The 16,203-nt window shown below is 40.3% G+C and overlaps 1 protein-coding gene across 7 annotated transcripts in view; it reads right to left on the bottom strand.

The window, feature by feature from the left end:
* DOCK11 (dedicator of cytokinesis 11) overlaps positions 1-16,203 on the bottom strand; it is a 217,683-nt gene that overhangs the window by 34,600 nt on the left and 166,880 nt on the right. For all 7 annotated transcript variants that reach the window (XR_003796312.1, XM_029240008.1, XM_029240010.1 and 4 more), the window contains 4 exons: positions 7,336-7,518; positions 4,994-5,107; positions 2,487-2,702; positions 2,341-2,398 (listed from right to left, as the gene is read on the bottom strand). Coding sequence is in view for 6 of the 7 variants with exons in the window: in XM_029240008.1 (XP_029095841.1) it covers positions 2,341-2,398; positions 2,487-2,702; positions 4,994-5,107; positions 7,336-7,518 (571 nt within the window). In the remaining variant the exon portion in view is untranslated. The remainder of the gene's footprint in view (positions 1-2,340; positions 2,399-2,486; positions 2,703-4,993; positions 5,108-7,335; positions 7,519-16,203) is intronic.

Genomic DNA, 16,203 nt, shown 5'->3' with positions numbered 1-16,203 from the left:
CCATCCATTCTGTCACAAATGGCAGGATTTCCTTCTTTCCGTTGATTGTATGTGCCATGTCTTCTTTATCCATTCATATGGATACATTTCATATGTTTTCATGTTATTAATAAGCATCCTTTCATTTCAGCTTGAAGAACTTTTTTCAGCGTTTCTTGGAAGACAGGTCTAGTGGTGATGGACTCCCTCAGCTTTTGCCTGGGAAAGCCTTCATCTGTCCATTTCTGAAGGACAACTTTGCTGGATGGAGTATTCTTGGTTGGCAGTTGTTGTTTTTTTTCTTTCAGCACTTTGAAAATATCATCCCACTCTCTCCTGGCCTGTAAGGTTTCTGCTGATAGTATCCCATAGATCACATAGGCTTTCTTCACTCTTTTTCATTTTTCTTTTTTCTCCTCTGACTGGATAATTTCGGTTAAAGTCCGGTCTTCTAATTCAGGTTATTTCTTCTGCTTGATCCATTCTGTTGTTAATACTCTCTACTGCGGTTTTTCACTTCATTCATTGTATTCTTCAGCTCCAGAATATGTTTGGTCCTTCTTTGTGAGATTTCTATCTCTGTTTAACTTCTCATTTTGTTCGTGTATTTTCTTGATTTTGTTGAATTTTCTGTTTTATTGTGGCTCACTGAGCTTCCTTAGAACGGCTATTTTGAATTCTTTATTAGATAAATTGCAGATCTCCATGTCTTTGAGTTTGGTTACTACGAGATTATCGTGATCCTTTGGTGGTGTCACGTTTCCTTCATTTTTCATGTTCCTTGAAGTCTTCCATTGTTATCTTCACATTTGAAGTAGCAGTTACCTCCAACCAACTTTACTGACTGATTTTAGGAGAGAACAACTTTCCATCTGTCCTGCTGGGGATTCTGAGGCTTTCACAGCCCTGCTATGGATACACCTGCTCCACAGTTCTCGCTCCCTCTTATGACAGAATTCTTGAGCGTGTATGTCTTTTCTCCGTCATGCAATACACCAGGCCAGGTGCTAACAGCCTCCCATTTGATCTCCCAAGGGTGATTCTAAAGTTCAAGCTTGTGGTCTCTCCCTGGCCCACCGATTCTGGCTGGTTTTCTGCACATGCTCACTAGCCATCTGCCTTCAGGAGCACGCACAGAGATCCAGCTACAGTATGTGGTTGAGGCACATGGAGCACCAGGGGTGCCTGTGGGCCAGCTGGGTGGGATCCACAGGCTAAATGTCTCTAGCAATTTGTTGGTGGGCTTTTTGATGGAGTCTGTGATGCGGTTAGTAGGATCTGTGTCCCTGTAATGCCCTCTAAGTCCGATCTGCTGCTCTCCCAGCCTCTTCCTGCCCCCCACTCATTCAGTTCATGACTCAGTACTCTCGATGGGGCAGGAGAGAAATGGGCCTCTTTGGCAACATCTGCACTGCTGGGAAAGGCAGTACCCACTCACATGCTCTCACTTTTCCCTGCAGGAGAAATCACGGTGAGGAAGTCTCTCTTGGCACTGAGCTGTGCCACCTTGGGGAAAGGGTGACACGAGTGAAATCAAACTGTTCCTCTTGTCCTCTCCAGTGTATTCCAACTTGTATAATTTTTGCTCCGACAGCACGCTGGAACTTCTCCACTGGACTTCTGGACTTCCCCCAAGGCTCTCTCATCTGTGGGTGATTATCTAAAGACAGTGTTCTCCAGGGGATCCCGGACTGCAGCTGAGAGGGGCTGGAGCCAGCTCACAGGCCACTGCAGGGTCCACAGACAGGACACAGATCTGTCTGCCTATTACCTGATGCATGGGAGGGTAAAATTCCTCCCAGGTCCCTTGGCATGTGGTGCTGGATCCCACAACTCCCACAAAGGCACTTACGTCCATGTATGGATGCCAAATTGTTGTTGAGATGGGTATACAAACGAGGGACGTCTTATAGGGCCATCTTGCTGATGTGCCAACTCCCTTTTAATACCAAGATATTGTTGCACTAAAGTGGCTGTAGAGTTCTAATTTGTGGGCAGTTGTTGGTAAAGTTGAGGCAGATAGGGGAAAATAAGTGGTGTGTATTATCCACGGCTTCTCATAAGCCCTGAGAATTTAATTTGTGGCAGTCTTCCAGGGAGACGGTCTTGGAGAATAAACATTGGGCATCAGGCCTGGCCCTGTACTATTTAGCTTATTCTTGTACTCTTAATGAAAGCAGAAGGCAAATGAACAATCCCGTTTTCTTTTATAACAACTTCTGTTTAACAGTGAATAAGGCTAAAGGTATAAACACATTTTTCAGAGCTCAATCATATCACATTCAGTGTTGCAAGCTACAAAGATAAAAATTCTTGTGCTAACTGAAGTTCTCCCCATCTCTAAGAACAGAAATGTCTTACTTTTTCGATGAAGAAACTCTGCAACCAAACCTGCTACATGGACATAACACATTGCTGCCTGAAAAAGGATGACAAAGAAAGAACTGTCAGATTGCGCTCCAGGGGTTTTGCAGGGTTGTGTTTAGAACAAAGCCGTAAGTAGTCACCTCTGAAAAATCTCCATTTTTTATATGAATCTTTGCCATGCTATCAAGCCAGGTTTTCCTGAGCTCTGGGGTACTTGCATAGGACTTGGCTAAGCTATACTGGAGATCAATTAGCATTTCGGGGTCTTTCTCATGCTCCTTCATTTGAGCAGTGGCCATAAGAACAGTACGGATTCTCTTGGTCAAGTCTTTAACTTCTGTGGGAAAAGCAGTTGCCTAATATCAAAACAAACAAAAAAAGACATGTTTATCAATATTACCAGTGTGCTCTAAGCCTAGGCATCCAATCCTGGGAATAACACACAACTTTTACCCCTTGTTAGAGATCTTGGTATTTGGTTCTTGGTTCTTGGCATGTGACATGCCTAAAGAGTTTTAAATTAATTCTTTAAAATATATCTCACTAGCTCAGGCTTCAAAGGCAATGAGTTTGAGGGCAGTATATTCATAATACATAAAAGCACGGACTTCGGAGCCAGTCTACCTGGCTTTGAACCCTAGCTCCTCCACCGTGAATTCTACAGCTACGAGTGTAATCTATATTCACTTTTATTGTGTAATTTTAGTTACAACAGTAACTAAAAATTGACAGCTTACTATGCACCAGGCAGTGGCCTAGGTGCTTTACATGTTTTAAATTTTGTAACAACCTTATGAATTAAGTACTATCATAATTCATTTTACCAATGGAAAACCGAGGTACACGGCAGTTAAGTAGTTTGGCCAAAGTCTTGCAGTTGGTAAGTGGTAGAGACAGGATTTACACCCAGGCAGTTTGGCTCCAAAGCTAGTGATCTTAGTCACTCTTCCATACCGACAAGCATACTTATCCCATCTACCAACTACCATATACACTAAGGTGAAAACCATACTGCAAAAATTTCCAATTATGCAAATAAGAGTTTATGAATCACAGAACGCTCTGAAGAGTTTAAAGAGATCATTAACTTCTCTCAAAGTGTCTGTACCCGAAAACACGAAGTTCGAGTTTCCTCTTTATCTTGGGCACTATTAAGGAAGTCCTATTGCTTCCTATTAACCCCACTGGAGTAATCACAATTATTTGTAGGACTCAGAGAAGATGAGTAAGGGACAGGTACAGGGCTTTGGGAGCCTTTCAATGTGAATATAACCAAATGTGGAGAAAATTATTTTTAAAAGTGCCTTCTTTAAAGATGACTTTTAAAAATAATTATATATGTAAAGTCTCTTCTTATACATTAATAGAGATTCCATTTACTGGGAGAAAGCTATACTTTGTCGTACTAGAGTTTATTGGTAATGACTTCCCTACCAGGATAAAACTAAGTCATTTCAGAAATGAGTCATGAAAAAGATTTCCTATCAAGGAGGGCTAAAACAGACCCCATTTACTTTGAAAAAGTTGCTAACCCAACTTTTACGTAACGTGGGATTAAGGATGGTAAAAACTGGTAAAAATAAACTCTTAGGGTATAAGTAAAAAAATCCTAAATGACACAAGCTTTTTCTGTGCTCATGGGATTAGTTGAAGCATATACTGATCTCCCGAGGAACCAGAACTGGCTGAAAAGCAAACTTTCCCAGCCTGACAATGGCTGGCACTACTCAGTGTTTTTTTCAGTTTCAGCAACATTCCTATGGGAATATTTTTTGGTACAAAGATTCGACACATCCCAAACATTAAGTATGCTGTGACTGTGAGCCTTTTTTTTTTTCCCAGATATTACGCAAATTGTCAAATTATGCTGAAAGATGACTTTTCCCAAGAATGGGGATGATTCCTCGGGCAGGAAAAGTTCTCTACTGGCAAAGGATTCTTCTTCCCTTGTACGCATGCATCACTGAAGATCAGAACCTGCTCTCCATGCAACAAAACAAAAAATGAATTTTCACAATGTTATAGGTCTTAAGCATATAGCTCGGAAAGAGGAATGGTGGTCAGGGTCTTGGGTTTGGCCTCAGCCAGCTGGTGCCTAAGAATGACAGCCTTGGACTTGGATTTGCCAATAAGTATCTCTGGTAAGCCCCAGTTAGCAGATGATTCTTTCAACTCAGAAAAGCATCAAATAATGAATCCCTTCTGTGCCACTCCTTATCTGTTGGCAAAGGATCAGGCAGCTGTTAGCTACTCTAATAAGTGAGGTTTTGTGAAATTTCAAACTCAATGCTTAATTAACCAATCTTATAAATGGTAACAACTGTTAAGAAAGGACCCATTTCTTTTCTGAGCAAGTTTAAAAATCAAGCCCAGAAAAAAATCGGAATCCTATCATAACTATGTATACACAGTATAGCCATTGATCCATGCATTCAAATAATATTGAATATCCACTGTGTACCAGGCAGTGTTCTAGGTGCTAGAGGTGCAGTGGTGTACAAGACAAAGCTTTGACTTGTGAAGCTCACGTTCTATAAACTCTACACTATATAAAAATTGTAAATCCAGCACACAGGTTAACTTGAGGAGTGTAAGCTTCCCCGACAGTGAACGTAGTTCTAATTTTTTACTTGAAGTGAGAACATACCTTCATAGGTCTGTCACTATTTGCAAAATTACTGATAATGGATAAAGACTCCTGAAATCTCGATCCTCCGCTTAGTGCTACATCAGCTATCAGCTGGCTTACAGCAATGATAATCTGTGGGAAGAAGCAAACACCATTTTTTCAAATGTCTTTTGCACAAATGCTGCTTATTTTCATCATTGTACAAACCTATAAGCACTCATATGAAATTCTTCTTTTGACGATCCTACATAGTTCCATCAAAATCTATTTTCTTCATACATGAGGGGTTTAAACTCTTCTATTGAAACAGCAACTTCAGAGGTTCCTAATTACAAATTTTATTGGGACTTTTCTTGGTTAGATGTGAAAAACCTTCCAAACTCATGGCACAGCTAGATCTAAAACTGTTTTCATAATTAGTGAACTAATACAGTGGTGGTCAGGTCTCTACTTTCAATATGCCTGCTACGTGGTAGCTATGGCAAAGTTGGGAATAAATGACCTTTTTCTCGATGGTTTCTCATTTCTTTTCACTAGTCTATTTCAGTGTGCTGGACTTCCAACTTCAGCGCCTCAGCTCCCTTCTTTGTTTCTGACTAGGGCCTATCTAGTTTAGATAGCAGTATATGTCATGGCATATACATTACATAATGATAGCAGTATAATATAACATAATGGTGCTTTTTAATTTCTCAGGCTCCTTTGGTTGAATGCTTAAATGATTCAGGCTAAGGTGTAAGTGGCTGGAAGCTTTACCCCTGATCTGGAGAAGCAAGATACTGTAGGAGCCGAGTGCAGGCTCTTGAGTGAAACCGCCCTAGATTCAAATCTTGACTTTATCCATTATTCGCTGAGTGGGTTTGAGAAAGTTAACTACCCCTCCTGTGCCTCACTTTCCTTAGTTGCAATATGGGGATGATAACAATACCTACTTTATAGAGCTGTTATGAAGATTAAAGAGATCATAATACTACTACTTAACCACTTTACTGACCACTTAGAACCTGGTTCTAAGTCTGCATATTTATTAATTCACTTATATTTGAATAAAGGACTTGAGAAAAATGGATGTTTTAACCCAGAAGAATGGACCCTACTGGGGAATTTTCAGATACACCAGAACGCTAATTGCAGAAATATTTTGGGGGAAGATGGTACTCAAGTGACACCTCTATGAAAGCAAATATTAGACACCCTAACATATAATGCTGGGCCTAGTACCCAAAAGTAACTATATAGAAGATTTTTACAGGAAGCATATACTTCTATCAGATTTTCACATCACTGACGACGTTTCTAAAAAGCTGCTTATGGCTGTTTCCTCATTTATAACCCGGTCTCCAATAAACAACTGCAATGGGACAGACCAAGGCAGTGAAGACAGAAATATGACCAAGCATTTCCCATATTACAAAGAGGGCTACTGAGCCAAGAAGTCCCAATTGTTGTTTAATTCAGAGAGTTGTTTCACCAGATAAGCTAAAAAACATGGAGACGTTGAAAAACAACTGCCACGCACTCAGTGTCTATTATGTGCCAGGTATTTTGTGCCTGGCACCACACACACTTTATTTTTAACCCTCATGATAACCCTGCAAGGTGAAACATACTTGGCCTCATTTTACAGATGAGGCAAAGAGTTAAGACAAATTGAGTATCTTGCCTAGGGTCACATAAGTAAGTAAGCAGCCGAGCTATGATTTAAGCCCAGGTAGGTCCAATTCCAAAGTCCATGCTTTCTACTAAACCTTGAGACTTCTCTCCTTTCTTTACTAACTGGGCATGCTGGAACATGAAAAGTACAAGTGCTTTGTTTGTTACTTAATCATCTCGTTTAATCCTCACCACAACCTTACGAGGTAGGTAGGGATATTTACCACTATTTTACATATGAGGCAACTGAGGCACCGAGAGGCTAAGGAAGCCCTTGCTAAGGTCACACAGTGTGTGATAGTCCTGGAATCTGGAATCTATGCTCTTCACACCTATGCTGTAGAGTAGTGCTGCCCAACAGAAATATGATCTGAGTCACATGTGTAATTTGAAATTGTCCAGTAGCCACATTAAAAAGTAAAAAGACACAAGTGAATTTTAATTTATTTTACTTACCCCAATGTATCCAGAATAGCATTTCAACATACAGTCAATATAAAACAATTGAGATATTTTACTTCTTTGTACTTAGTCTTCAAAAGCCAATGTGTATTCTATATTTACAGGAGATCTGAATTCAGACTAGCTACATTTCAAGTGCTAAATGGCCACCTGTGGCTAATAGCTATTGTACTGGATTGGGTAGCTCTAGATCTTGACATAGAGGCTAAAGATTGAAAAGAAGAGGAGCTTTGGTTTTCACTGACCTGCAGATGTGTCCTCAAAAAGGTTTTCCTTTTGGTATACTCAAAGTTGTTTCTCATCAGAAGATACAAAAGTGCAGAGGCTTCATTCCTGGTTGAGCTAATCTTTGATGTGCAGCACTTTAAAACCTCATAGCAAAATGCAGCACACATGTTTACCCTTCCTTTGAAAAAGGCTGAGGGAAACTAAAGAACAGGAAAAACATAAGTACCTGAAAACCCAATCATAAAAGTCAATCAACTATCAAGTGCCCACTATATTCTCACCTACAACTATGCTGGGTGCTTTGCGGATACAAAATCAACATAAGGCTAGGGCTCCGCTCTGGAGAACCCAAACTAGTTAAAAACATAAAGACCAGCATGTATTAATGACAGAACAATGCAAGTCAGTATACAAGTCTCTACAAAAATGTGAGGTACTGACTATAAGTGCTACGGATCTAAGAAAAGCTCATAATGGTCTGGAAAAGAAGATGAGTAGGTTCTCAGTAATATGTATTAAATTAATGAATGACTGAAATGATGAATGATTGATGGGTCTCAATTTGGGCCTTAAAAATGGTTAGGACAATCTGCATTACTTACTCTTTTGCTTTATATTTAAACAGTTCCTTATATTATGAACTTCCAAATGCTGAGAAAATTATACCAGAAATCTATTCAGCAAATAAAGTTGATCTTTAAACAAAATGAGGTATAGATGAAGTGTACACACACAAACATAAACATGTGCATCCTCTATTCATAAACTGTTGATCAAAATACATGTTGGCATAGAAAAAGAGTAAAAAAAAGTAACTAATTCTCAAAACAGGCAAGTGGCTGCTACTTTGAGAATGTATTCACTCTGTTTTGTGGAAAATAAACTATACATATAACATAGGCTTATCACAATCTTCCATGCTTACATGTCTAGGGAAGCAAGTAGTAAGCTGCTCCAGGGTACACAATGGATGTTTTTCAGGGAGTGTGAAGCTAGAGGGCCACCCTTTCAAAATTATTTCTTGGGAATATTGAATTTAAACCCATATTATAGGAACCTATCTTCGTTTTATCACCGTAACACCAAGTGCAATGCTATGCAGATAATTAAAGTTTAATAAATGTTTTCTAGTTGGCAATTGAAAGATCTCGTCAATAGTCTCACCGGATTAAACCAAATCTTGTTGGGCAAGATACTCTAGTATGAAAATAAAGGAAGGGAAAGCATAGCTTTAGTGTAGTTAATCCGCTGTAAGAAGTCTTCTACCGGAACTTCCCTGGTGGTCCAGTGGTAAAGAATCCACCTTCCAATGCAGGGGACGTGGGTTCGATCCCTGGTCGGGGAACTAGGATTCCATATGCTGCAGGGCAACTAAGCCCACGCACCACAACTACTGAGCTCGCGCGCCTCAACTAGAGAGTCCGCGTGCTGCAACTAAGACCCGACACAACCAAAAATAAACTAACTAAATAATTTTTTTAAAAAAGGAGACTTTAATGTGACATCTCCTGACTTTAAAAAAAAAAAAAAAAAGAAGTCTTCTACCTACATCACTTCTCTGAGTGGGCAATGACCAAAATCATCAATGACCTTGTAACTGCCAATTCCCAAGGACTCCCTTTCCGCCTTATCTTATTAGACCACTCCGTACTGCATAATAATGCTGAAACTCTTTTCTCCTGTGGCTTCCATGATATCCTTCTCTCCTGCCTTTTTTCCTGCTTCTGTGACCGCTCCCTCTCATCTCCTCTATAGATTCCTCTTCCATCCCCTTCTATGTTGTTTTTCTCCCTACATTCCAGCTAAACTGGGCCTTGCAGTTCCCAGAATTTCAAGCTCTATCCCAACTCCAGGCCTTTGCACGTGCTTGTGCTTCTCCCTAGAATGTTCTTCCTTACGCTTTTCAAACAGCTGGCGCCTTTTCATATTTCAGGTCTCATTTTAAAAGTGACAAACCTATCTAAAGTAAGGTAACTCCCACAAATCATTATTCTCTATCTCAACACCTTGGTTCCCTCCTAGAATTTGTGACAATTACTGTTTTATTTACTTGTTTATTTTCTGCCCCACCCTCCTTACCCACTGAAAGCTTCATGAAGGCAGAGACTAGGCTTCCAGGCTACTTTTTAAAGAGATTTTCCCCCACCCGCAACAGTTTTCTTAATAAAAATCTAATTATGGTGCTTTCATGCTCCCTGATACCTAAAAGATGAAGTCTAACTCCTAAGATGAGGACATAATCATCTGGTCCCCATCGACCTCTTCAGTCTCATCTCTTGCTGAGTCCATACTAAATCCTAACTCCAGTGCTGCAGAGAAACTTTTGCTAAATTAATGTTTCCCGTCCTTCTCCTGTTCACCCTCAGTTCTCTGTATAGACTTCTTTTAGACTAATGGTATTTGTGGATGTGCATCAATGTGTGTGTGTGTTCCCCTCTCCTGGACAGTAAGCCCTCGGACTGTATCCCTGAAACAATATCTGACATCAGTAAGTACCTACCCAGTAACTGTTCGTTAAATGAATTATTTCTGAATCTCTTTCCCTTAGTTTCTCGTAACATGCTTGCACTGAACTCAGTTTTCCATTTATTTCTTTATCCAAAAAACAGAGAGAGGACTGGAGTTGGCGGCGTGAACACAGCCTGCAGGGAGTTAGTGCACCGCGGCGAGCCGGGAGAGAGTCCGGGGAAAAGCCTGGACCTGCCGAAGAGGCAAGAGACTTTTTCTTCCCTCTTTGTTTCCTGGTGCGCAAGGAGAGCGGATTAAGAGCGCTGCTTGAAGGAGCTCCAGAGATGGGCACGAGCCGCGGCTAAAAGCGCGGACCCCAGAGACGGGCATGAGACGCTAAAGCTGCTGCCGCCGCCACCAAGAAGCCTGTGTGCGAGTACAGGTCACTCTCCATACCTCCCTTCGGGGAGCCTGTGCAGCCCGCCACCGCCAGAGTCCCGGGATCCAGGGACAACTCCCCCGGGAGAACGCATGACCTGCCTCAGGCTGCTGCAATGTCATGCAGGCCTCTGCTGCCGCAGGCTCGCCCCGCACACCGTGCCCCTCCCTCCCCCCCCCGCCCGGCCTGAGTGAGCCGGAGCCCCCGAATCAGTGGCTCCTTTAACCCCGTCCTGTCTGAGCAAGGAACAGACGCCCGCAGGCGACCTACATGCAGAGGCGGGGCCAAATCCAAAGCTGAGCCCCTGGAAGCTGTGAGAACAAAGAAGAGAAAGGGAAATCTCTCCCAGCAGCCTCAGGAGCAGCGGATTAAAGCTCCACAACCAACTTGATGTACCCTGCATCTGTGGAATACATGAATAGACAACGAATCATCCCAAAGTGAGGAGGTGGGCTTCGAGAGCAAGATTTATGATTTTTTCCCCTTTTCCTCCTTTTGTGAGTGTGTATCTGTATGCTTCTGTGTGAGATTTTGTCTGTATAGCTTTGCTTCCACCATTTGTCCTAGGGTTCTATCCGTCCGTTTTTTTTGTTTGTTTTCTTCTTAAAAATTTTTTTTTCTTAATAATTGTTTTTTATTTTAATAATTTTATTTTCTTTTACTTACTTTATCTTCTTTCTTTCTTTCCTTCCTTCCCTCCTCCCTCCCTCCCTCTCTCTTTCTTTCTTTCTACTTTTTCTCCCTTTTATTCAGAGCCGTGTGGATGAAAGGCTCTTGGTGCTGCAGCCAGGAGTCAGAGCTGTGCCTCTGAGGTGGGAGAGCCAACTTCAGGACACTGGTCCACAAGACAGCTCCCAGCTCCACATAGTATCAAATGGCGAAAATCTCCCAGAGATCTCCATCTCAACACCAGCACCCAGCTTCACTCAACGACCAGAAAGCTACAGTGCAGGACACCATATACCAAACAACTAGCAAGACAGGAACACAACCCCACCCATTAGCAGAGAGGCTGCCTAAAATCATATTAAGTCCACAGATACCCCAAAACACAGCACCAGACGTGGACCTGCCCACCAGAAAGACAAGATACAGCCTCATCCACCAGAACACAGACACTAGTCCCCTCCACCAGGAAGCCTACACAACCCACTGAACCAACTTTAGCCACTGGGGACAGACACCAAAAGCAACGGGAACTACGAACCTGCAGCCTGCAAAAAGGAGACCCCAAACACAGTAAGATAAGCAACATGAGAAGACAGAAAAACACACAGCAGACGAAGGAGCAAGATAAAAACCCACCAGACCTAACAAATGAAGAGGAAATAGGCAGTCTACCTGAAAAAGAACTCAGAACAATGATAGTAAAGATGATCCAAAATCTTGGAAACAGAACAGACAAAATGCAAGAAACATTTAACAAGGACCTAGAAGAACTAAAGATGAAACAAGCAACGATGAACAACACAGTAACTGAAATTAAAAAGACTCTAGATGGGATCAATAGCAGAATAACTGAGGCAGAAGAACGGATAAGTGACCTGGAAGATAAAATAGTGGAAATAACTACTGCAGAGCAGAATAAAGAAAAAAGAATGAAAAGAACTGAGGACAGTCTCAGAGACCTCTGGGACAACATTAAACGCACCAACATTCGAATTATAGGGGTTCCAGAAGAAGAAGAGAAAAAGGAAGGGACTGAGAAAATATTTGAAGAGATTATAGTTGAAAACTTCCCTAATATGGGAAAGGAAATAGTTAATCAAGTCCAGGAAGCACAGAGAGTCCCATACAGGATAAATCCAAGGAGAAATACGCCAAGACACATATTAATCAAACTGTCAAAAATTAAATACAAAGAAAGCATATTAAAAGCAGCAAGGGAAAAACAACAAATAACACACAAGGGAATCCCCATAAGGTTAACAGCTGATCTTTCAGCAGAGACTGTGCAAGCCAGAAGGGAGTGGCAGGACATACTGAAAGTGATGAAGGAGAAAAACCTGCAACCAAGATTACTCTACCTAACAAGGATCTCATTCAGATTTGATGGAGAAATTAAAACCTTTACAGACAAGCAAAAGTTGAGAGAGTTCAGCACCACCAAACCAGCTTTACAACAAATGCTAAAGGAACTTCTCTAGGGAAGAAACACAAGAGAAGGAAAAGACCTACAAGAACGAACCCAAAACAATTAAGAAAATGGGAATAGGAACATACATATCGATAATTACCTCAAATGTAAATGGACTAAATGCTCCCACCAAAAGACAAAGATTGGCTGAATGGATACAAAAACAAGACCCATATATATGCTGTCCACAAGAGACCCACTGCAGACCTAGAGACACATACAGACTGAAAGTGAGGGGATGGAAAAAGATATTCCATGCAAATGGAAACCAAAAGAAAGCTGGAGTAGCAATTCTCATCAGACAAAACAGACTTTAAAATAAAGACTATTAGAAGAGACAAAGAAGGACACTACATAATGATCAAGGGATTGATCCAAGAAGAAGATATAACAACTGTAAATATTTATGCACCCAACACAGGAACACCTCAATACATAAGGCAAATGCTAACAGCCATAAAAGGGGAAATCGACAGTAACACATTCATAGTAGGGGACTTTAACACCCCACTTTCACCAATGGACAGATCATCCAGAATGAAAATAAGGAAACACAAGCTTTAAATGATACATTAAACAAGATGGACTTAATGGACATTTATAGGACATTCCATCCAAAAGCAACAGAATACACATTTTTCTCAAGTGCTCATGGAACATTCTCCAAGACAGATCATATCTTGGGTCACAAATCAAGCCTTGATAAATTTAAGAAAACTGAAATTGTATCAAGTATCTTTTCCGACCACAACGCTATGAGACTAGACATCAATTACAGGAAAAGATCTGTAAAAAATACAAACACATGGAGGCTAAACAATACACTACTTAATAACGAAGTGATCACTGAAGAAATCAAAGAGGAAATCAAAAAATACCTAGAAACAAGTGACAATGGAGACACAACGACCCAAAACCTATGGGATGCAGCAAAAGCAGTTCTAAGAGGGAAGTTTATAGCAATACAATCCTACCTTAAAAAACAGGAAACATCTCGAATAAACAACCGAACCTTGCACCTAAAGCAGTTAGAGAAAGAAGAACCAAAAAACCCCAAAGTTAGCAGAAGGAAAGAAATCATAAAAATCAGATCAGAAATAAATGAAAAAGAAATGAAGGAAACGATAGCAAAGATCAATAAAACTGAAAGCTGGTTCTTTGAGAAGATAAACAAAATTGATAAACCATTAAAAAAAGGGAGAAGACTCAAATCAATAGAATTAGAAACGAGAAAGGAGAAGTAACAACTGACACTGCAGAAATACAAAAGATCGTGAGAGATTACTACAAGCAACTCTATGCCAATAAAATGGACAACCTGGAAGAAATGGACAAATTCTTAGAAATGCACAACCTGCCAACACTGAATCAGGAAGAAATAGAAAATATGAACAGACCAATCACAAGCACTGAAATTGAACCTGTGATTAAAAATCTTCCAACAAACAAACGCCCAGGACCAGATGGCTTCACAGGCGAATTCTATCAAACATTTAGAGAAGACCTAACACCTACCCTTCTCGAACTCTTCCAAAATATAGCAGAGGGAGGAACATTCCCAAACTCATTCTACAAGGCCATCATCACCTTGATACCAAAACCAGACAAGGATGTCACAAAGAAAGAAAACTACAGGCCAATATCACTGATGAACAAAGATGCAAAAATCCTCAACAAAATAGTACCAAACAGAATCCAACAGCACATTAAAAGGGTCATACACCATGATCAAGTGGGGTTTATTCCAGGAATGCAAGGATTCTTCAATATACGCAAATCAATGTGATACACCATATTAACAAATTGAAGAATAAAAACCGTATGATCATCTCAATAGATGCAGAGAAAGCTTTCGACAAAATTCAACACTCATTTATGATAAAAACCCTGCAGAAGGTAGGCATAGAGGGAACTTTCCTCAACATAATAAAGGCCATATATGACAAACCCACAGCCAACATCGTCCTCAAAGGTGAAAAACTGAAAGCATTTCCACTAAGATCAGGAACAAGACAAGGCTGCCCACTCTCACCACTCTTATTCAACACAGTTTTGGACGTTTTAGCCACAGCAATCAGAGAAGAAAAGGAAATAAAAGGAATCCAAATCAGATAAGAAGAAGTAAAGCTGTCACTGTTTGCAGGTGACATGATACTATACATAGAGAATCCTAAAGATGCTACCAGAAAACTACTAGAGCTAATCAATGAATTTGGTAAAGTAGCAGGATACAAAACTAATGCACAGAAATCTCTGGCATTCCTATACACTAATGATGAAAAATCTGAAAGTGAAATCAAGAAAACACTCCCATTTACCACTGCAACAAAAAGAATAAAATATCTAGGAATAAACTTACCTATGGAGACAAAAGACCTGTATGCAGAAAATTATAAGACACTGCGGAAAGAAATTAAAGATGATACAAACAGATGGAGAGATATACCATGTTCTTGGATTGGAAGAATCAACATTGTGGAAATGACTCTACTACCCAAAGCAATCTATAGATTCAATGCAATCCCTATCAAACTACCACTGGCATTTTTCACAGAACTAGAACAAAAAATGTCACAATTTGCATGGAAACACAAAAGACCCCGAATAGCCAAAGCAATCCTGAGAACGAAAAATGAAGCTGGAGGAATCAGGCTCCCTGACTTCAGCCTATACTACAAAGCTACAGTACTGAAGACAGTATGGTACTGGCACAAAAACAGAAAGATAGATCAATGGAACAGGATAGAAAGCCTAGAGATAAACCCACGCACATATGGTCACCTTATCTTTGATAAAGGAGGCAGGAATGCACAGTGGAGAAAGGACAGCCTCTTCAATAAGTGGTGCTGGGGAAACTGGACACGTACATGTAAAAGTATGAGATTAGATCACTCCCTAATCCATACACAAAAATAAGCTCAAAATGGATTAAAGACCTAAATGTAAGGCCAGAAACTATCGAACTCTTAGAGAAAAACATAGGCAGAACACTCTATGTCATAAATCACAGCAAGATCCTTTTTGACCCACCTCCTAGAGAAATGGAAATTAAAACAAAAATAAACAAATGGGACCTAATGAAACTTCAAAGCTTTTGCACAGCAAAGGAAACCATAAATAAGACCAAAAGACAACCCTCAGAATGGGAGAAAATATTTGCAAATGAAGCAACTGACAAAGGATTAATCTCCAAAATTTATAAGCAGCTCATGCAGCTCAATAACAAAAAAACAAACAACCCAATCCAAAAATGGGCTGAAGACCTAAACAGACATTTCTCCAAAGAAGATATACAGACTGCTAACAAACACATGAAAGAATGCTCACCATCATTAATCATTAGAGAAATGCAAATCAAAACTACAATGAGATATCATCTCACACCAGTCAGAATGGCCATCATCAAAAAATCTACAAACAATAAATGCTGGAGAGGGTGTGGAGAAAAGGGAACACTCTTGCACTGCTGGTGGGAATGTGAATTGGTACAGCCACTGTGGAGAACAGTATGGAGGTTCCTTAAAAAACTACAAATAGAACTACCATATGACCCAGCAATCCCACTCCTGGGCATATACCCTGAGAAAACCATAATTCAAAAAGAGTCATGTACCAAAATGCTCATTGCAGCTCTATTTACAATAGCCCGGAGATGGAAACAACCTAAGTGTCCATCATCGGATGAATGGATAAAGAAGATGCGGCACATATATACAATGGAATATTACTCAGCCATAAAAAGAAACGAAATTGAGCTATTTGTAATGAGGTGGATGGACCAAGAGTCTGTCATACAGAGTGAAGTAAGTCAGAAAGAGAAAGACAAATACCGTATGCTAACACATATATATGGAATTTAAG

The sequence above is a fragment of the Monodon monoceros genome, unplaced genomic scaffold (genome assembly GCF_005190385.1).
Source record: "Monodon monoceros isolate NGI ecotype Baffin Bay Population unplaced genomic scaffold, NGI_Narwhal_1 Super_Scaffold_22, whole genome shotgun sequence".
Lineage (NCBI taxonomy): Eukaryota > Metazoa > Chordata > Mammalia > Artiodactyla > Monodontidae > Monodon > Monodon monoceros.
This window is presented reverse-complemented; position numbering and strand designations above follow the sequence as displayed.